Below are 16348 nucleotides of genomic sequence, written 5' to 3'. Positions count from 1 at the left end.
AACAAATTATGCTGACTGGAGAAAGTGAAGACGAGAGGCTGAACCTCAAGGATAAAATTAGTAAACTCTTCTATGTGATAGGGATGGGAAAGTGATTTATTGTTCTTCTGCAAAAACTATTGACAATGGGTCAACCATAGGTTTTAAATCTTAAACAGATTTTTGTCATCCATAGGTGTTAAGAGTTATGAGGTAAATATATAGTGTTGGGTGAAAGAGCACCAATGATCTCACTAACTTAGGTGAAGCATGGTGGTCGCAGCATCATGCTGTGGGGATGTTTTTCAGCGGCAGGAACTGGGAGACTAGTCAGGATCGAGGGAAAGATGAATGGAGCAAAGTACAGAGAGATCCTTGATGAAAACCTGCTCCAGAGCGTTCTGGACCTCAGACTGGGGCAGAGGTTCACCTTCCAACAGGCCAATGACCCTAAGCACACAACCAAGACAAAGCAGGAGTGGCTTTGTGACAAGTCTGTGAATGTCCTGGAGTGGCCCAGCCAGAGCCCGGACTTGAATCCGATCGAACATCTCTGGAGGGACCTGAAAATAGCTGTGCATCGACGCTCCCCATCCAACCCGATAGCTTGAGAGGATCTGCAGAGAAGAATGGAAGAAATTACCCAAATACAGGCGTGCCAAGCTTGTAGCGTCATACCCAAGAAGACTTGAGGCTGCCAAAAGTGCCTCATCAAAGTACTGAGTAAAGGGTCTGAATACTTATGTAAATGTGATATGTTATTTATTTTTAATTACTTTGCAAAAATGTCTAAACACCTGTTTTTGCTTTTTTATTATGGGGTATTGTGTGTAGATTGATGATAAAATAAAATAAATTAATCCATTTTAGAATAAGGCTGTAACATATCAAAATGTGGAAAAAGGCCCAAATACGTTCTGAATGCACTGTATCTTGGGGCCTAGCAGCGTAAATCAGGAATAATGTTTCCATGGCTCCAGAACAAGTGACCCCTATCTTACAGCTGATTGGCGAACGTAAATCCATCCTGACAAAATCCAGTTCACTACCCAAGTGTTGAAATCCAGAATAAAAATTGTTCTCATGGAATTTGTGAAAAAAGGTAAAGAAACACAATTTTTTTCAACTCGCTTCTCTTGCGCACGTGAAGATGACATGCCGTTGGATTGCAGAAAATCCTTGTTAGAAACGTAGCCCTTCCTTCCCCTGGAACACAGGGGTCCCCTGTAGTAGTACAAGGGATGAACCTCAAAGAATAGGAATCAGCCATTCATGAGCCATTCATGAGGTATCACTTCACCGCAAGGTCAGTGAACCTTTGGAATTTTCTATACAAGTGCCAAAGATGCTCAGTCAGAGTATATTCAAGACGGAGAATGACGGAATATTTGTCGGAAAATAACAAAATCATAGGAAATGGAATTAGTGCAGGAAAGTGACGCTGAGGTGAAAATAATCAGGCAAGATTTTACTGAATGGTAGAGCAGCCATAAGAAGTCTACCACACATACTATTATATTTTTAAGTCATGTTTTCATATTCCTATCCCTCCTCCTGACTGCAATCATAAAAGCCTCAACCAGATCACATCTCTCAACTCATTGAAGGGACTGCCAACTGTGCCTGCTGTTAAAGGACTCCAAATTCAACCTATTACTCAGACAGCAGATCTAACCAAGAGAGTAAGGTGTTAAGATAATCTTGGCATATCCGTCTACTCAAAATCCATTTCCTCTGCTCTGACCCACTTTAAATCGGTACGATGATTTTTGTCCATCTGTGGATTCAACAGTGTTTATGTGAATTGCTGTTAACAACATTTGGAAAAGTTACATATCTCTTTTTCTAACTGTCCCATCGTCAGCCTGGATTTATTTGATGGCAGGCAAGGAGTTAAAATATAATGAACACTCCTTTACATACTGAAACACTATAGCACACTAAAACAGCTGAGGTACGTGTTTTTTGAAATCCAACTAAAGTTGATAAAATAACAAATGATTAAATAACAAGTAAATAAAAAGTTAAGAGTTACCTACACTAAAGGAATTCTACTCTGCTAGGAATAACAATTGACACTAAAAATTGTATATAAATTGCTGCTTCTTTGGCATTTAAAAAAAAGTTTAACAAAAATTTAGAATGGGCCCCATTAAATATTTGCAGGATGATGTATATTTGTTTGCAAATTTGGAAACAATTTTTATTACCAGTAATATTGATATATCATTGCCTCATAGTTCAAACAAAGACATACTGTGGCATGTGATGTACTATGCATCATGCCACCATTTTACGGTGATCAGATGTATGAAATTGTTGGCATGACATGTTATTATGAAAACGCAAGTGGTCTTTTCTGTCTCAATTATGTGCAGAGTTTTGCAGAAACTACATATTAAAGTTGATTCTTACATCTATTTAGTTTTGTGTTTGATTTTATGTCTTACCTTATTTTGAAGCTCAGTATATACAAGAGGAAATTAGAAAAATCATTCTGTGTTGTGCCAGATTGAAAATGGAACAGGTGGCAGATAGGATGATATCAAATGGTTTTGTGGCAACAAGCAGCCAATCCTCTGTTCTAACAGTGGGATGAGAGAGAAGTGAAGGAGTAAGGCAGTACAGAGAGTCTGGGGAAATGAGGATTCTCTAGAATCTGCAAGTAGAAAGGTATGAATGTGGAAATGAGAGCGGTAACATATGTTATTATGCTTTTGACGATACAAAGAAATTATTCCAGGTGAAGAGAAGAGGAAGATCTGCAGTCATGATATCTGAGAGCATTTAATGTATTATTGCAGGCAAGGAAACAGATGGCTCTATTTTACAAGCAGCTGACAGGCTGGACGTTTTGGAGGATAGATGTTGGGCAATATTTATTTTTGGAGGGGTGATAAGGTTTGGAATTTTAACAATATGGCATTTTTCATAATTTAGCAAGAACTGGTGAAAGTTCAATTGTGCTCTGGTGGTGAAAGAAACAAAGAACTTCTATGCAGACAGGAGGTGATTAAGAGTGAAGTGAAGGGAATGAAATAGGCATGCTGAATGAAATAGGCTGGGTTGGCCTTGGGTTATGAAGGATCACAGAGATTTGGTGGCACTGAAGAGATGTTTGATAGATGCAAGAATGCTGGTAGAACATGATGGATATTACTACTGGTATGAGGGCTGTAGGTCAGGGAATATTGCCAAGGATCTGGAAAAACAGAAATAAATTCATATCCTAATAGAAAGGCATTCCACAAATGTTTTAAACCAGCCTCTGATGCAGTATGAGCGGAAAAAAAAGCTTATTGATGCCCCAACATGCCCATCAACTACCTGGTCCAGGCAGGCTTCCACATGTCTACTCATCTCCTCCACAGATCCAGAGAGCGTCTCATTGCATAGTGGACATACCTGGCCATCGTCTGAGGCCTTCTTCCTCTTGTTTTTCCCTATCCGTGCTGAAAGACAAGAAAGAAATACAAATTTACTATCAATATTCTTTCTGGTAAAATACATAATTTTAAAACGCATTATATCTTTACAGCAGCTGGATTTTAAACAAAATGCTTACATATTTAGAAGGGAATAAATACATTTCAGCAGACCACTACTCAAGAGTCTAGTCAAAGTATATCCCACCAAAAGTATTCTCACAAGTAAGTGTACTGCTCATAGACAAAATGCCTCCAATTAAATAATGACTATGTACCACGCACAGCATTGCTATGAGGGTCTCTGCAAAGTTAAAGTTGGTTCTAAGGATGAAGGTACTATGTGATAGTCTATGCTACAGCAAGGCACCCAATATGGCAACCTAAATTTTGCTCACCCATTCAAACTTTTTTTTTAGGATTCTCCAATATTCTGGATTACATTTTCTTTCTTAAACAATCCCATTTAAAAACAACATATAATTGATGATTTATCTTGTGATTCATGCGAGCTTGATGCACTTATATTAGAATGGTTATTTAGTCATTACTGTATTGCAAAAAATAAATCTGCGCTTGCAAATAAGCATCAGAGCAACGACAGCAAATTGTCAACATATCAATAGTAACACAATCTTCTGACTGCTAAATTAAAGTCACTGAACAGTTTAAACAAGGAAACTCAATTAGATCATACAGTTAGCAATATATTGTTGCCCAGTTTATTAGGAGGTTATGGTATTAGCCTCGTGCTTAGAGAAAATATTGTTAAATAGTATGCATACACTGTGAGAAGATTCAGTTCACAACAATTTCTGCTCAAAAAGGTGCAGAGAAGAATTAAAGAGTATGAAATATTGATTACAATATTGCAGTATTTAATTTAGATCAGATTTTCATCAGATGTAGAAAATATGCAACATAATTTTTTCTGTTAGTTTACTCAAGCTATGTATATTAGATACAGCATATATATCCTTAGAAAAAATTTCCTCCCAGAGTTCTACTCCCATGTATTCCTACAGCGCATTGAACATCCATGTCTGCCAATGACAGTTTCAGAAGGTTATTCTCAGCAACAAAGTCCTGCACAGATGTTAAATTAACTGATCTTTACATGACCTAGCTCATACTTGCAAGGGTGATATTGGTGAGGAGCTTTAAACATACACTGATAAAAAGTAAATCAAATAACTAAGAGAAATGACTGAAAGAAGTTTAATCACAGACAGTTCGTGTTCACTAAAACACCACACAGTTCACTAAAAATAAACTTTCACAAAGCTTTACATTTCTTCAGAGTGATCATTCTATGAAAGGCTATTAAAGTACTTGATGTCACAGTTCTTCAAATACATTTTAGACAAATTTCCACAAGATGAAGCAGTGATTACAAGATAAAACTAATTATTTCAGAAAATAATTAATGGGTTTGGGTCTCCTGGTGTTTGCCTCTAGGGAAAGCTGACGAGCATTTTTTTTCCAATTTCGGGGATTATTGAACTGGCTCATGGTCATTTTACTCAGGCAGTAGGGGGTTGCAGTTTATAGAATCATATATTGTCACTCAATGCTCAATGGTTCAAGTTCTCCTTCAGGTGCTCGAGCATAAAATCTAGACAAAAGTGTGAGTGCAGTACTGCATGAGAACTGCACTGTTGAGATATCATCTTTCAGGCAAGTTATAAAATCCCAGCTTCATCTGTGATCTGTGACAGATGTAAAATTCTTGTTATTTTGGGGAAATCAGATTATTAATCCCTCAACATATGTTACTGAACCTATTTGACTATCATCATTTTCTGTTTATTAATACCTTGCTGTATAACAATGATATTATTGATGGAAACCTTTTTGTAACATGTGGCTTTTGTTGTTTAAAAATATATATTTTTAATCCAAAAAGAAACCTGGGGCAAGTTCAAAAGAGTCTAATTACTTTGGTAATGCAGAGTAATAAATTTTAAATAGAATTGGTTACCCATGATGATCAAGTTATGGCAGATGACCCTTTACCACAAAACTGTGTGGAGGTCAAAAGGAAAGCTCTCAAGAATAAATGGCAAAGACCCTCATAAGCCAAAGCCTTATACAATCTTGGTTGTTTCAAATAACTCAACTTCACTTAACATTACATTCAACTAAGAATTGTCAGTTGTGTTTGAAATGTCTGGTAATCACCTTTTTTGCCTTAAGCTTAGTTAAAGACAACAAAAGTGCAGTTTCAATTCCAGCTTGTCATAATCTAGTTTACACTACATTGTTCATTTCGGGTTCAAACTTCAATTTCACTATGTACATCGGTAATTTAGAATTCTATACCAATAATTAGGAATTACTGCTCATTCCTCAGCATATTCATAAACTTTTCTCCGTTCAGGTTTAACAAAAGGTTCACTCAAACAAAAGTGATGCATCCTTTTTTTTTAAATATTAAAAGTCAAGGTATCTGTTCCAACCTGTCTGAAAATTTCCTTTCAATTAATAAAAGAAATAATCTATCATGACAATTAGAGTGTTCATTTAAATAGTAATCAGACAGCAGATTTAATGTGTTGCAGTTACAAAACCAAATTATTTCTTCAAACTGTTTCACTTGACAGTCTCATTCCAAAATTGTCCTTCCAATCCCCAGTGCCCATTGTACAAATTTATGAATTTTCTCTTCTCTTATTCTTTTCTTTAAAAACTGTCCTGCACATAATTAGAAATTTAACACCGCAGAACACTGCCTATTACACTGTAATTCTTTGTTCTTCCTTAACTGCAAATTGAGTGATGCTACATTAATTTTTAGGTACAAGTAATATCAAAAGTAAAAGGAGGAGTGGGGGAGGTGAGAAATCCATCTATGGCTATATGCAGATTATTCAGCTGTCTCTGACTAAATGCTAAATGAAATATCTCTGCTCTAATCGACAATGTACTCTCGAAAGGCTCGGCTGAATAGAAAAACCCAGCTCAATTACGCAGGACCCACTGGTGTAACTACTGCTGAATTCTTAATACACCAGGCTCCAGAAAAATGTTATTCTTACACTGTATTCTATAGAGTGAAAATCTGATAGCACATTTCTGAAACAGAAAGATATTGTAACTCTGGACCAGCTGTGAACTAATGATCACAGAATAGTTATGTGAAGGACAACTGAAACAAAACTTTTTGAATACTTCTAAAAATCACTACTTTGTGTCTTTCTTTCTGAAGAAAGAAAATCGGATACAAATTTTGAACAGAAATACATTTTCTGTTAGTGCAATACGAAAAGGAAGTCCTCTCCAGAAAGAGCACTCACGCTATATTTCGGATTTTCTTGACTGTTCATTTACATGGAACAATTGAAAGGCAGCTGTTCAATTTTTAAAGAAAATTCATATATTGCAGGTTCAGTGAACCTCAAATATGGAAGGGGGCTGATCTACACATTGCAGGTGTAATTTCCTAAAGCATCCTCAGAAGACACTGGCATGTGATATATACCAAAACAATCCAAATATGACCAAGCTCTCACTGCCACATTGAGTTTACATTAAAGGGGAGTTGTCAGTATCTAATTTTAACCTTTTTAAGATCTATGTATAAATCCTGTTCAGTCAACAATAGCAAAGCTTTTTTGTACTTGAAATGTGTCACCAGACCTTTGGATTCTGACGACAGATAAGCTCTGGCCTGTCATTTCAGCTTTCTCTTTGGTGCTCATTGAGAAATAATTCTTGAAGACCTAATTTTCTTGTTAACCAACCCTCTCCATTCAGAATGAAATTATTCTAAAGATGGATCTTTCAAATCACAGATCACATACTATACAACTATAATGATGCCGATGAACAACGGCATTTAATCATCTAATAATTCACGCACAAACTTAAGGTTAAGAAGATGGTGAATGTGAATTAGTTTCAAGCAGCATTGGCAAATAGCATCAACTCGGCTCTTGAAATTTTAGATATAATCAGGATCATCACTTAACAACTCTTTGTTTTCAGATATAGTTCTTGCACAGGCAAAATGCTTCTACCACAGTTGAGTAGATACATGTGAGCGTATCTGACTCAATTGCAATAAAAATGAAATTGCCAGCTCCACGATAAAGCCAAGAGTGAAATAATAAAGGAGACAAAAGTGACAACAGATACTTGAATCCTGAGTAAAAAACAAACTACTGGAGGTACTCAACAGATGAGGAGGCATCTGTGAGGGGAAATGAAGAGACAACGTTTTGGGTTGTGGCCCACTTCAGACTGGTGGAGTAGATGGGAGATAGCTGAGAGAAAGAGGCGAGAAGAAGGGGTGAAGCATGAATTGCCAAGTGACAGATGGAGGGGTGATTGGCAGATGAGTCAGATATGGTGGGGAAGGGGGTGGAAAGAAGAGTGAGGACGATAACCAAGATGTAGACACAAGAAATGGCAGATGCTGGATTATTGAGAAAAACACACACATTGGACGAACTAAACAGGTCTTGCAGCATCTGTGGAGTGAATGGGCTGGCAATGTTTCAGGTCGTAACCCTTCTTCAGACTCAAGGTTGGAGGTGATGTGGAGAAGACAAAAAAGGTACAAATATTGAAGTCTGCTAAGAAAGGAAGGTGGGGAATGAAATGTAGAACCAGAGAGGGGAATGGTGGGTAGAAGGAATTGTCGGGGTGGAGTGACCTGGAGTTGGGAGGGGTGGATGATTAATGGATGGGACATGGAGGAGGCAAAAGGAACTGGGTGACCAGGGCAGTAAGGGGTCTGGAATGGAAGGGGTTGCGGGAGGAGGGAGTTGGTGAGTGCCGGGTAAACATGAAGGAGGAGACAGTTTTCCGGAGATTGGAAAATCAATCTGAAGAATGAGCCCCACCCAAAATGCAGCCTGCCCATTTCCCTCTATAAATGCTACCTGACCGGATAAATTCCTTCAGCAATTTGTTTTTTTGCTCAGGGAAAGAACAAAGGCAGGTTTAACTTTACTTACCTGACACCCTTAACGCATAATACTTCCAGGAATACAATGTCTAAAACAATTATGACTGAATTAATTAGAAGTGATTACACTATCATCATTAATTAATTATCTGGTAATCACACTCCTGTGTACTTTAAGATCTGGGTTGCACTGACAGAATCTAGCCCCAATCGGTCGGTGCCTGTCGGTGAGGTAGGCTATTTATTCAGACTGATTCATCGTGATGTTTCTGGTTCACATAACATTGTAAACTACATCAAAATACCACATTGTTAACCCCTCTATACGTCTATGGAGGCACTTGAGCACTGTTGCCTAAGATAACAGAAGGAAAAGTACAATTTCCTTTTCGCAACAGGGTATGTTCTGAACAAAGACTAATTTTTTTTTCTGCTTTTAAGTGACCTCATTGTATATTATTGACACAGATTAGACTTGCAATTCTCTCTCTATTATTTTCCGTTGCAAACTTGAACATCATACATCATCTTCCAAACAGGAAAAATCCAAAATGCAGAATATTTTTTTCCCCCAATCATAGTTTTCTTCCTGGTTAGAATTTGATTCTTACAGGAGATGAGGAATATTATTTATGCATCTTGCTGCAATGACATAAGGGAGTCACAATGAGTCAAAAAGTTCCAAGCCCTGCCATATTTGCAATTTAATCTTTCTTGCAGTTACCACTTTTTTTAAATCACTTTTTACAGAAATGTAGTTTCATATCTTACATACCTAACAAATATTCTGAACATTCTGCATGAATCAGCTTATATTTCCTCAACTGAAGACGTTGAGTAAAACTACAGAAGAGAAATTACTAAAAATCTGTCAGATTTTTAAAAAGTTGCAAAGTCTGTTTTTTTTTCCTGGCAGAGAGCACGTTGCCCACTTTAGTGCCAGCATTTATCTGTGGTGTCAGGTGCACATCAAAACTCAGTTGGCATACTACTCTTAACAAACCTGCAGCATTTGTGTCCGCTTATCAGTATATATCACACAAGTAAATTTGCATTCTGCCATGTAATTCGATAATGAATTTTTCAGATAGGCTAATGTTACTGTTTATGGAGGAGCAGGGCGGCTACTAAATTTCTACATTTCACTTCCCTAACGTTGTGGCCAAAATCTGCTGCAATTTACTCTTTTAATAATGGCATCACATCTCTCTAATATTGATTTTCAAAATGCATGTTTTCAGAAGTGTCAGAAAACAGTTGCAAGTGAATAATAGTATTGTGTGCGGCAATGTGATTTTTAGGGAACCTACAATAAACGTCAAATAGCAGCCAATTCACATTCTAGTTTTAATATATGCAGAAGAGCATAAAATTAAAATTCTGACTGTCACGGTCTGATTAATTTCTCACTGAAGAGCATTTTGCCACATCATCACATCAATGAGTTGTGACAAGTATAGGAACTATTTTATCACAGGTCTTCAAATTTTAAATTAGCCATTTTACTAAACGATTTAGAATCTCAACAAAATTAAAATTAAATCCAAAAAAATAGATTTGATACTCCTGCTTCTATCTAATGATTTCTACCCCGCATTTCAATGAAGTTAGTAAATTGATGTCCAAGTGGTTTCATTCCTACTGGAATTAAACCACAATCTGCCAATATAAAGGACACAAATATGAAGGGCATAAAGCTACTGCCATTAAGTTCCCATGCTGTCCCAACTTTAATCATAAATCTTCGTGAACACTCTTTTAAAAACAAGAGGCAGTGCCAGACAGACGGCTTCCTTCAGATTTTATTTTATGAATGTTATCTACCTTCAGAACCAATATAGTTTACCAATAAATCTGATGAATTAACCTTCTAGATTTTGCAATAGGCCATGACAATAATAAATCAGGTAGGCTCCATTGCACTTATAAAGTTATCATTTAATGTCAGCTTTATGATGATATAATTCGGGATGGAAGCCAAGATTGGTTATAGCAACTGAAGTGACAATTTGATTCCAAATTAACCACTTTGTTCAAACTATATTTGGCTATCTGAAGATCAAGATCTCTAATTGAAAGAAATCCCTGAAAGTGAATTATATGTACATCGGGTCAATTGTAGAATCGCCACATGGCTTACAAACAGAATTCAGACTATAATGGATGGCGGCAGCAAAAGGTGAAGGGAAAAGTCAGCAGCTGTGAATGTTCCATAAGCTCATCTCTCACGCCCACAGAAAGCACTCTAAAGTTCTGTGATCAGCTCGGGAAGTGACCTCGGCGCAAGAAAGGGGAGGGGTGGCTGCCCTAGGTAATGGATGGGTCGTTTGCGAATAGTTGCAGGTTGTGCTGTGGCTACAAGCGCAGTAGCAGCTGGGTTAGCGAGTAAATCTAATGCAGCCTGCAGCACTGGACAGAAGTAACACCATCACACTGGGTCAGATCAACTCCTGCTTCATCAGTCCAGTGCAGGTAATTCCTTTATGCGCAGGGTGTGTTATGATCTGCACTTCAATATTTGTCAAGATGATCGAAACAAAATTCAGAATCAGGGGTCTTGAAAGGGAACTAATTAAGTACTTGAGGCACCGCAATAAAGAGCAAGGGAATGGAAATGACTGCATTATTCTACAAGAGCCAATACCACCACAATAGACTGAATGGTCTCCTACGCTGCTTTAACTAATTCATGATTCTACAGTTTTAAGAATTAGAATTTATGGTATGGCTTGTCCAAATAATAAATTCCATTGGATACATTACCTGTACTTTTCTAATACTTACAGCATTCTATTATTGCTATCTCATGTCCATGTACACCAATCGTACAGTTTTGATTTTGAGACTGCCACAAGAAATCTTATTGTATTGAACAAGCTTATTCTATTGAATGCCTTATTGGAAAATTTGGACTACATGTGCAAAGTGCTTTTTAACTTAACGTCAATGCTAAACATATTGTATAGTATGTTAATCTTTATCAGTTAGGAATTTTCACAGGGAATTTAGTCTTATCTAGGCTAATTCACATTTGTGGTAAGTGCATTTTTAATTATCAAAATTAAACTGGGTTTTCATCATCTTAAGACAGAACAGTACCTTATTCTAGGAACAATAAATGCTCAAAATGTGAATTCTAGAGGATAAAAAACTAATATATACCACCAAAAATGAAACAGCTCATCAATTTTTAAACAACGTATGCATTTTGGAGACAATGTTCAGCAATCCCATGTGAAAGACCGTTGCATTTAATTGGATAAATTCTGATTAGGGTCAAGTTAATAGTCACAACAGAGATTCCATATTGACACACCTGACTGAACACAGAAAATGGCCTTTTAATATGCGAAATATACAGACTGACAAAGTCACTTTGCCTTCATATGGAGGATAAGAAGTCTCATCTGCTAATCTCTCTGGAACAAGTAAGGGAAGTTAACACCACATGTATAGAAATACTATGACAGAAAGGGCACAGTGAAAAATCATGATGGTGAAAGGCTATATGTGCACCATTTGCCAGAGCTTTGTTTGCAAACAGCTCTGCTGATGCAATTAGCTACTGGGCATTTAAAAGGAAAAAAAACTTAATGAGGCTCAGCCATATCACGTGCAGTGTTTAGTTATAAAAGCATTAACAAAAACCTCAGTTTAAACACACACAGGCTAAACTCAAGAAAAGGAAGATCAACTTGGAATCATCACATCATCTCTCAGATCTCTCACCATATCTGCACTGTGGATTTCTGTTTACTTTTGATATACAACAATATCTCATTCAAATGCGTAATTCAGATTCTGTAATTAATATTCCACAGGAACATTTGTTATATTTAAAATATACTAAAATGCAAACTTTAAGTGCAAAATTGTAGAAGGCTTGCATATAAACTAGAAAATGGAACCAAGGTAGATAGTTCTTAGCTTTAAGAGTTTGGTGCTCCTCTTCAGTTAGCAGATACACAATGAATGCTTTTCTCCTGTACCACTTGCTTCTACAGCTCCACGATGATTCATTTGCAGTGTACAAAAGTTACATTTTGGGATTGTGGCTGCCTGGAGACATTCATGATGGACAGCTAGATGTGATATTAACCAGTGGGGTACACAAAGGACCCAATTTCAGTACAGAATCAGTGGTGTGTCATTCCCCAAAGCTCTTTTCAGTGTTTTTCCACTGCATTGCTTCACTTTATCCCCCAACAAGCACCCTATTGGAGTGGAGCCTGGGAGAGAACACTGAGTGATTTCCTCACGATGGATATAGGCAATGTTGCAGAGACACCATTCTAGTGCTTTTGCTGTGTAGTCATATGTGAGATGCTGGAAGATGCGGCAACCGAATTTGCCCCACTAAATGTAATGAAAGACAATAATTTTTAGAAATTTTGATTAGCAGATAAGTATTAGTACAAAGGAGAATTTCCCATCAACTTGTGGATTTGGCTTAGTGGTTACACTTCTTCCTTCCAGTTGAAGCATAAATTTATGGATTTGTACATAATCAAGGGAAACATTAAACTGAAAAGATTGCAGCTACCATCTTTCAGATAAAATGGCAAACTGAGACCCTCTTAATGTTCTACAGTAGTCTTGAAAGGTGGAACAGTTGTAAAGAGTTCCCACTCCACATTTTTCACATTTAAAAACTATTCTGCCAAGTATAGCCCAGTTTTTACTTGCTGGTCTAAAATCAATACCTTATTTTTTTTTATTTTCAGTCGAAATAATTTGTATTTTTCAGGTGGGTATTATTTTGCTGAGGACCCTTGCCTGAAAATGCCAATAGAATATTGTTGCATTTGATCTTGGGAAGAGGGACTAAGATAATAAGATAACAGTTTCCAGGATCCCGAATAAAGAAAGTGTGGCCAATACAGGACCATGCTCTGTAACTATAAAACAGATCAAATTAAGAGCTTATTTTAAAGAATGCATTAATCATCAGCCAAAGTAATGACCAGAATTTGACCTAAATACCACTTCATATGTATGGCTGAAGTACATTATTTTGGCATTTACTAACTGACAGTATTAGTCTTGCAAACTGGTCCAACTTAGTTCACTGATATTTTCATCACTGTTCACCAATGGAACAAATTACTTTAAAAAAAATCAATAGGCAGTGATGCATTAATCATCAGGAACCTTTTTAATATTTGAAAATAAATCCAAACAAATTCTCACATCGAGAATGAAACAGATCAATTCGAAGTGAAACTCTAACATATACCTCAAAGCAATAAGAGTACCCACCATTCCATACAAGAAAGCATTATTTCTCAGGTATACTACAATTTAATGTAACCAATTCCTCTGCTACTTTGTGCTAATGAAGGCAAAGGCTGCAGCAAATTATTAAATGAATTAACATAATAGCAAATGTTTTCTGCATATCAGGCTTTTCCAAACAGTCTACTGCAACACAGCTAATGTAACAAAATGCCTTTTTTTCTCAGCTGTAACGCAACCCCACAAGTTTCATGTCCTTGCCAGCAACCCTACTATTTTACTGACCTTCCCTATGGTTACCCAGAAATACTGCAAAGCAGTTCCCCATTTGCAAAACATTAAGAATATCCATTCGTCTCAGGGGATATCTGCACAAACAAACTGACGTACCCTGTGTGGTTAATTAGGAAATGTGTTATTGATACGAACCCAAAGGAATGACAAGATGCAGACAGAATCGTGTCAATTGACATATTGTAGATGGTAAGAAGGTTGCCCTCATCAACCTTGTAGCCCTTGAGTCACAAGATGTAATTGGGGTGAGCCAAATTGTGAAAATTGGTTATAAAATGCTGAAAGGCATTGAAGATTTAACAGTCGACACATTGTATGCATCAAGATAGTGACTAGATATTCAGACATTTAAACTCCACCTTTCACAATGCAGATATCTTGCAAATATTTCTGTGACACGAACCAAGGAAGAGTCATCTGCCTGGGCTTTTCTTCCTTTTTCTCTGGTGAGCAACTAGGCTTGTGCCCAGGACATCTCCATTACTATACAATGAAGGGCAGCAAACTAACAGCATTGGAACCAACCCAACATAGTATTCCATTCTGCCATACACCATGCAAAAATAAGCCAACACAGTCAGCTGTGCTTCAATAATAGGATTCTCACATCTAAAGACCATTGATTCTATTAATCTCAAAATTCTCACTATATAGATGCTACACTGTCAGAAGAGTTGAGCTTTGAATTAAAATATATGCCTATCAGGCTATTCAGATGGATGTAAACGATACCAACTCACGATTCAAAGAGCAGGGAATCAGTGTAATTGTCTGTCCAGTATTAACTCCACACCATCACCAATAAAACAACCTGGCTGTTTTTTCCCCGCAAGGCAACACCAAAAACACTTCAAAAGTATTTAATCCATTATAGAACACAAGAAAAGGTTCAATGTCAATACTATGCATTGCTTCCTTTCAATGTGACAATGTTAAAGGGATAGAAATGGAAAAGTCTGGATATCTGCACGTTTTGGTTCATAAGATTCTTAAAACTTAATGCCTTTAAAAGTGTGTGAAATCAGATCCTGATCCGTGGTATTAATATTTTACAAAAAGTATAAATGACAGTGGCAATAGAGTGTTAAATCCTTCTTTGGTATGTTATTGACCCTACTGTCCTGCAACTGAGAGACAAGGGGCCTCAACACATTCCATACTGTAGCTCACAATGCACTGAGGTATAATTGCATGCTTTGAACTTTACTAAAGTGAAATGATACCAGGCAAAAAATAAATCATATAAAACTGGATTTATGGAAAGGTGAGTTAGGGCAGCAGATGTTGTGACTTTCACTTTTTTCTTTTCATCCTCTTCCTAGGTAGTCCCTTGGGATCAAAGAGATTTGCTCCATTCCGGTTCAATCGATTTAGAGGCGGCTAATTAGACCAATTAAGAACTAGAATTTTCTGTCACAGGTTGGGAGATGGTGCATCCTTTCTGAATGTCTGAAGAAGGGTCCCGACCCATAACGTTACCAATCCTTTTTTTCCCCAAAATGCTGCATGGCCCACTGAGTTACTCCAGCACTTTGTGTCCATCATTCTTTCCAAGGTTTACTATGGCTTTTCCGTACACGCCCAAGAAATGGATTGGAAATTTTCAATGCCATTCCAAATTTTCCTTCATTATTTTGTGTGACCGTTGGGCAGGAATTCCCACATATCAATGGAGATATTACACTTTCACAGGAGGCTTTGGGAACAAACATAAATCTTCCCCCCCCCCCCCCCTCCACCATGAGATAACTCAAGAGTATCTTTTTCAGGAGTCTGGTGTCAGACATGCGGACAATATGGCTGGCCTTCAAAGCCAAAGTAGAGATGCAGCCTTTGTTTGTTTATCCTGCCAATGGATGTCTAGGTTTCAGCACAAACAGTTTTGGTGGTATTTCCCCAATGCTGAGGAGGCTGCCACAGGTAGCTCATGTCTCAGATGTGTGTTGGAGGGCTGAGAGCTCCAATGCCCAGAAGACCTGCTGGATATGAGGTCTTGAACTTAAAACATGGCTTTCCCCAGATGGCAAAGGCTGTGCTGATACACTAAAGGCACTGGCAGCCTCATCTTTGATGGCAACCTTTCATTGAGACATGGCACCATCAAACGTCACATTTTTCAAGATCAAATTATAGATCTTTATTATTAGAGGGTAGCATGGTAGAACTGGAAAACTGAAAAATGTAGTATTTTAAGTTAGAGAGGGGAATAGATAGAGGAAAAAAGTGAATGTGGCACAGTCCAAACCTTCAAGGTAATAATCACATTTAAAAAAATAACAACTACAGCGAGAGATATAGAAGTGTGATTTTCTGCTATTCCATAGTAAGCCTTGAGAGCTGTAATGTGCCCAGATGAAAGATGAGATGCTGTTTTGTGAGCTTACATTTGGACAATAGTCAGAGCAATTGGAACCCAAAGACAGAATGAGAAAAGGATAGAGGTAAAGTGGCAGGTGACTAAAAGCACAGGGTCACCTTTGCATACTGCACTAAGATATTCTTC

The 16348-nt window shown here is 37.4% G+C and overlaps 1 protein-coding gene across 5 annotated transcripts in view; it reads right to left on the bottom strand.

Moving 5' to 3' along the window:
- rnf220 (ring finger protein 220) overlaps positions 1-16348 on the bottom strand; it is a 407730-nt gene that overhangs the window by 69005 nt on the left and 322377 nt on the right. For 3 of the 5 annotated variants that reach the window (XM_033028711.1, XM_033028714.1, XM_033028713.1), the window contains exon 7: positions 3307-3431. In XM_033028711.1, the coding sequence (XP_032884602.1) occupies positions 3307-3431 (125 nt within the window). The remainder of the gene's footprint in view (positions 1-3306; positions 3432-16348) is intronic. The other 2 variants (XM_033028712.1, XM_033028715.1) reach the window with 1 other exon arrangement.

The sequence above is a fragment of the Amblyraja radiata genome, chromosome 10 (assembly GCF_010909765.2).
Source record: "Amblyraja radiata isolate CabotCenter1 chromosome 10, sAmbRad1.1.pri, whole genome shotgun sequence".
NCBI classification, from domain to species: Eukaryota; Metazoa; Chordata; class Chondrichthyes; order Rajiformes; family Rajidae; genus Amblyraja; species Amblyraja radiata.
The sequence above is the reverse complement of the archived record's forward strand: the minus strand, read 5'-3'. Positions and strand labels throughout refer to the sequence as shown.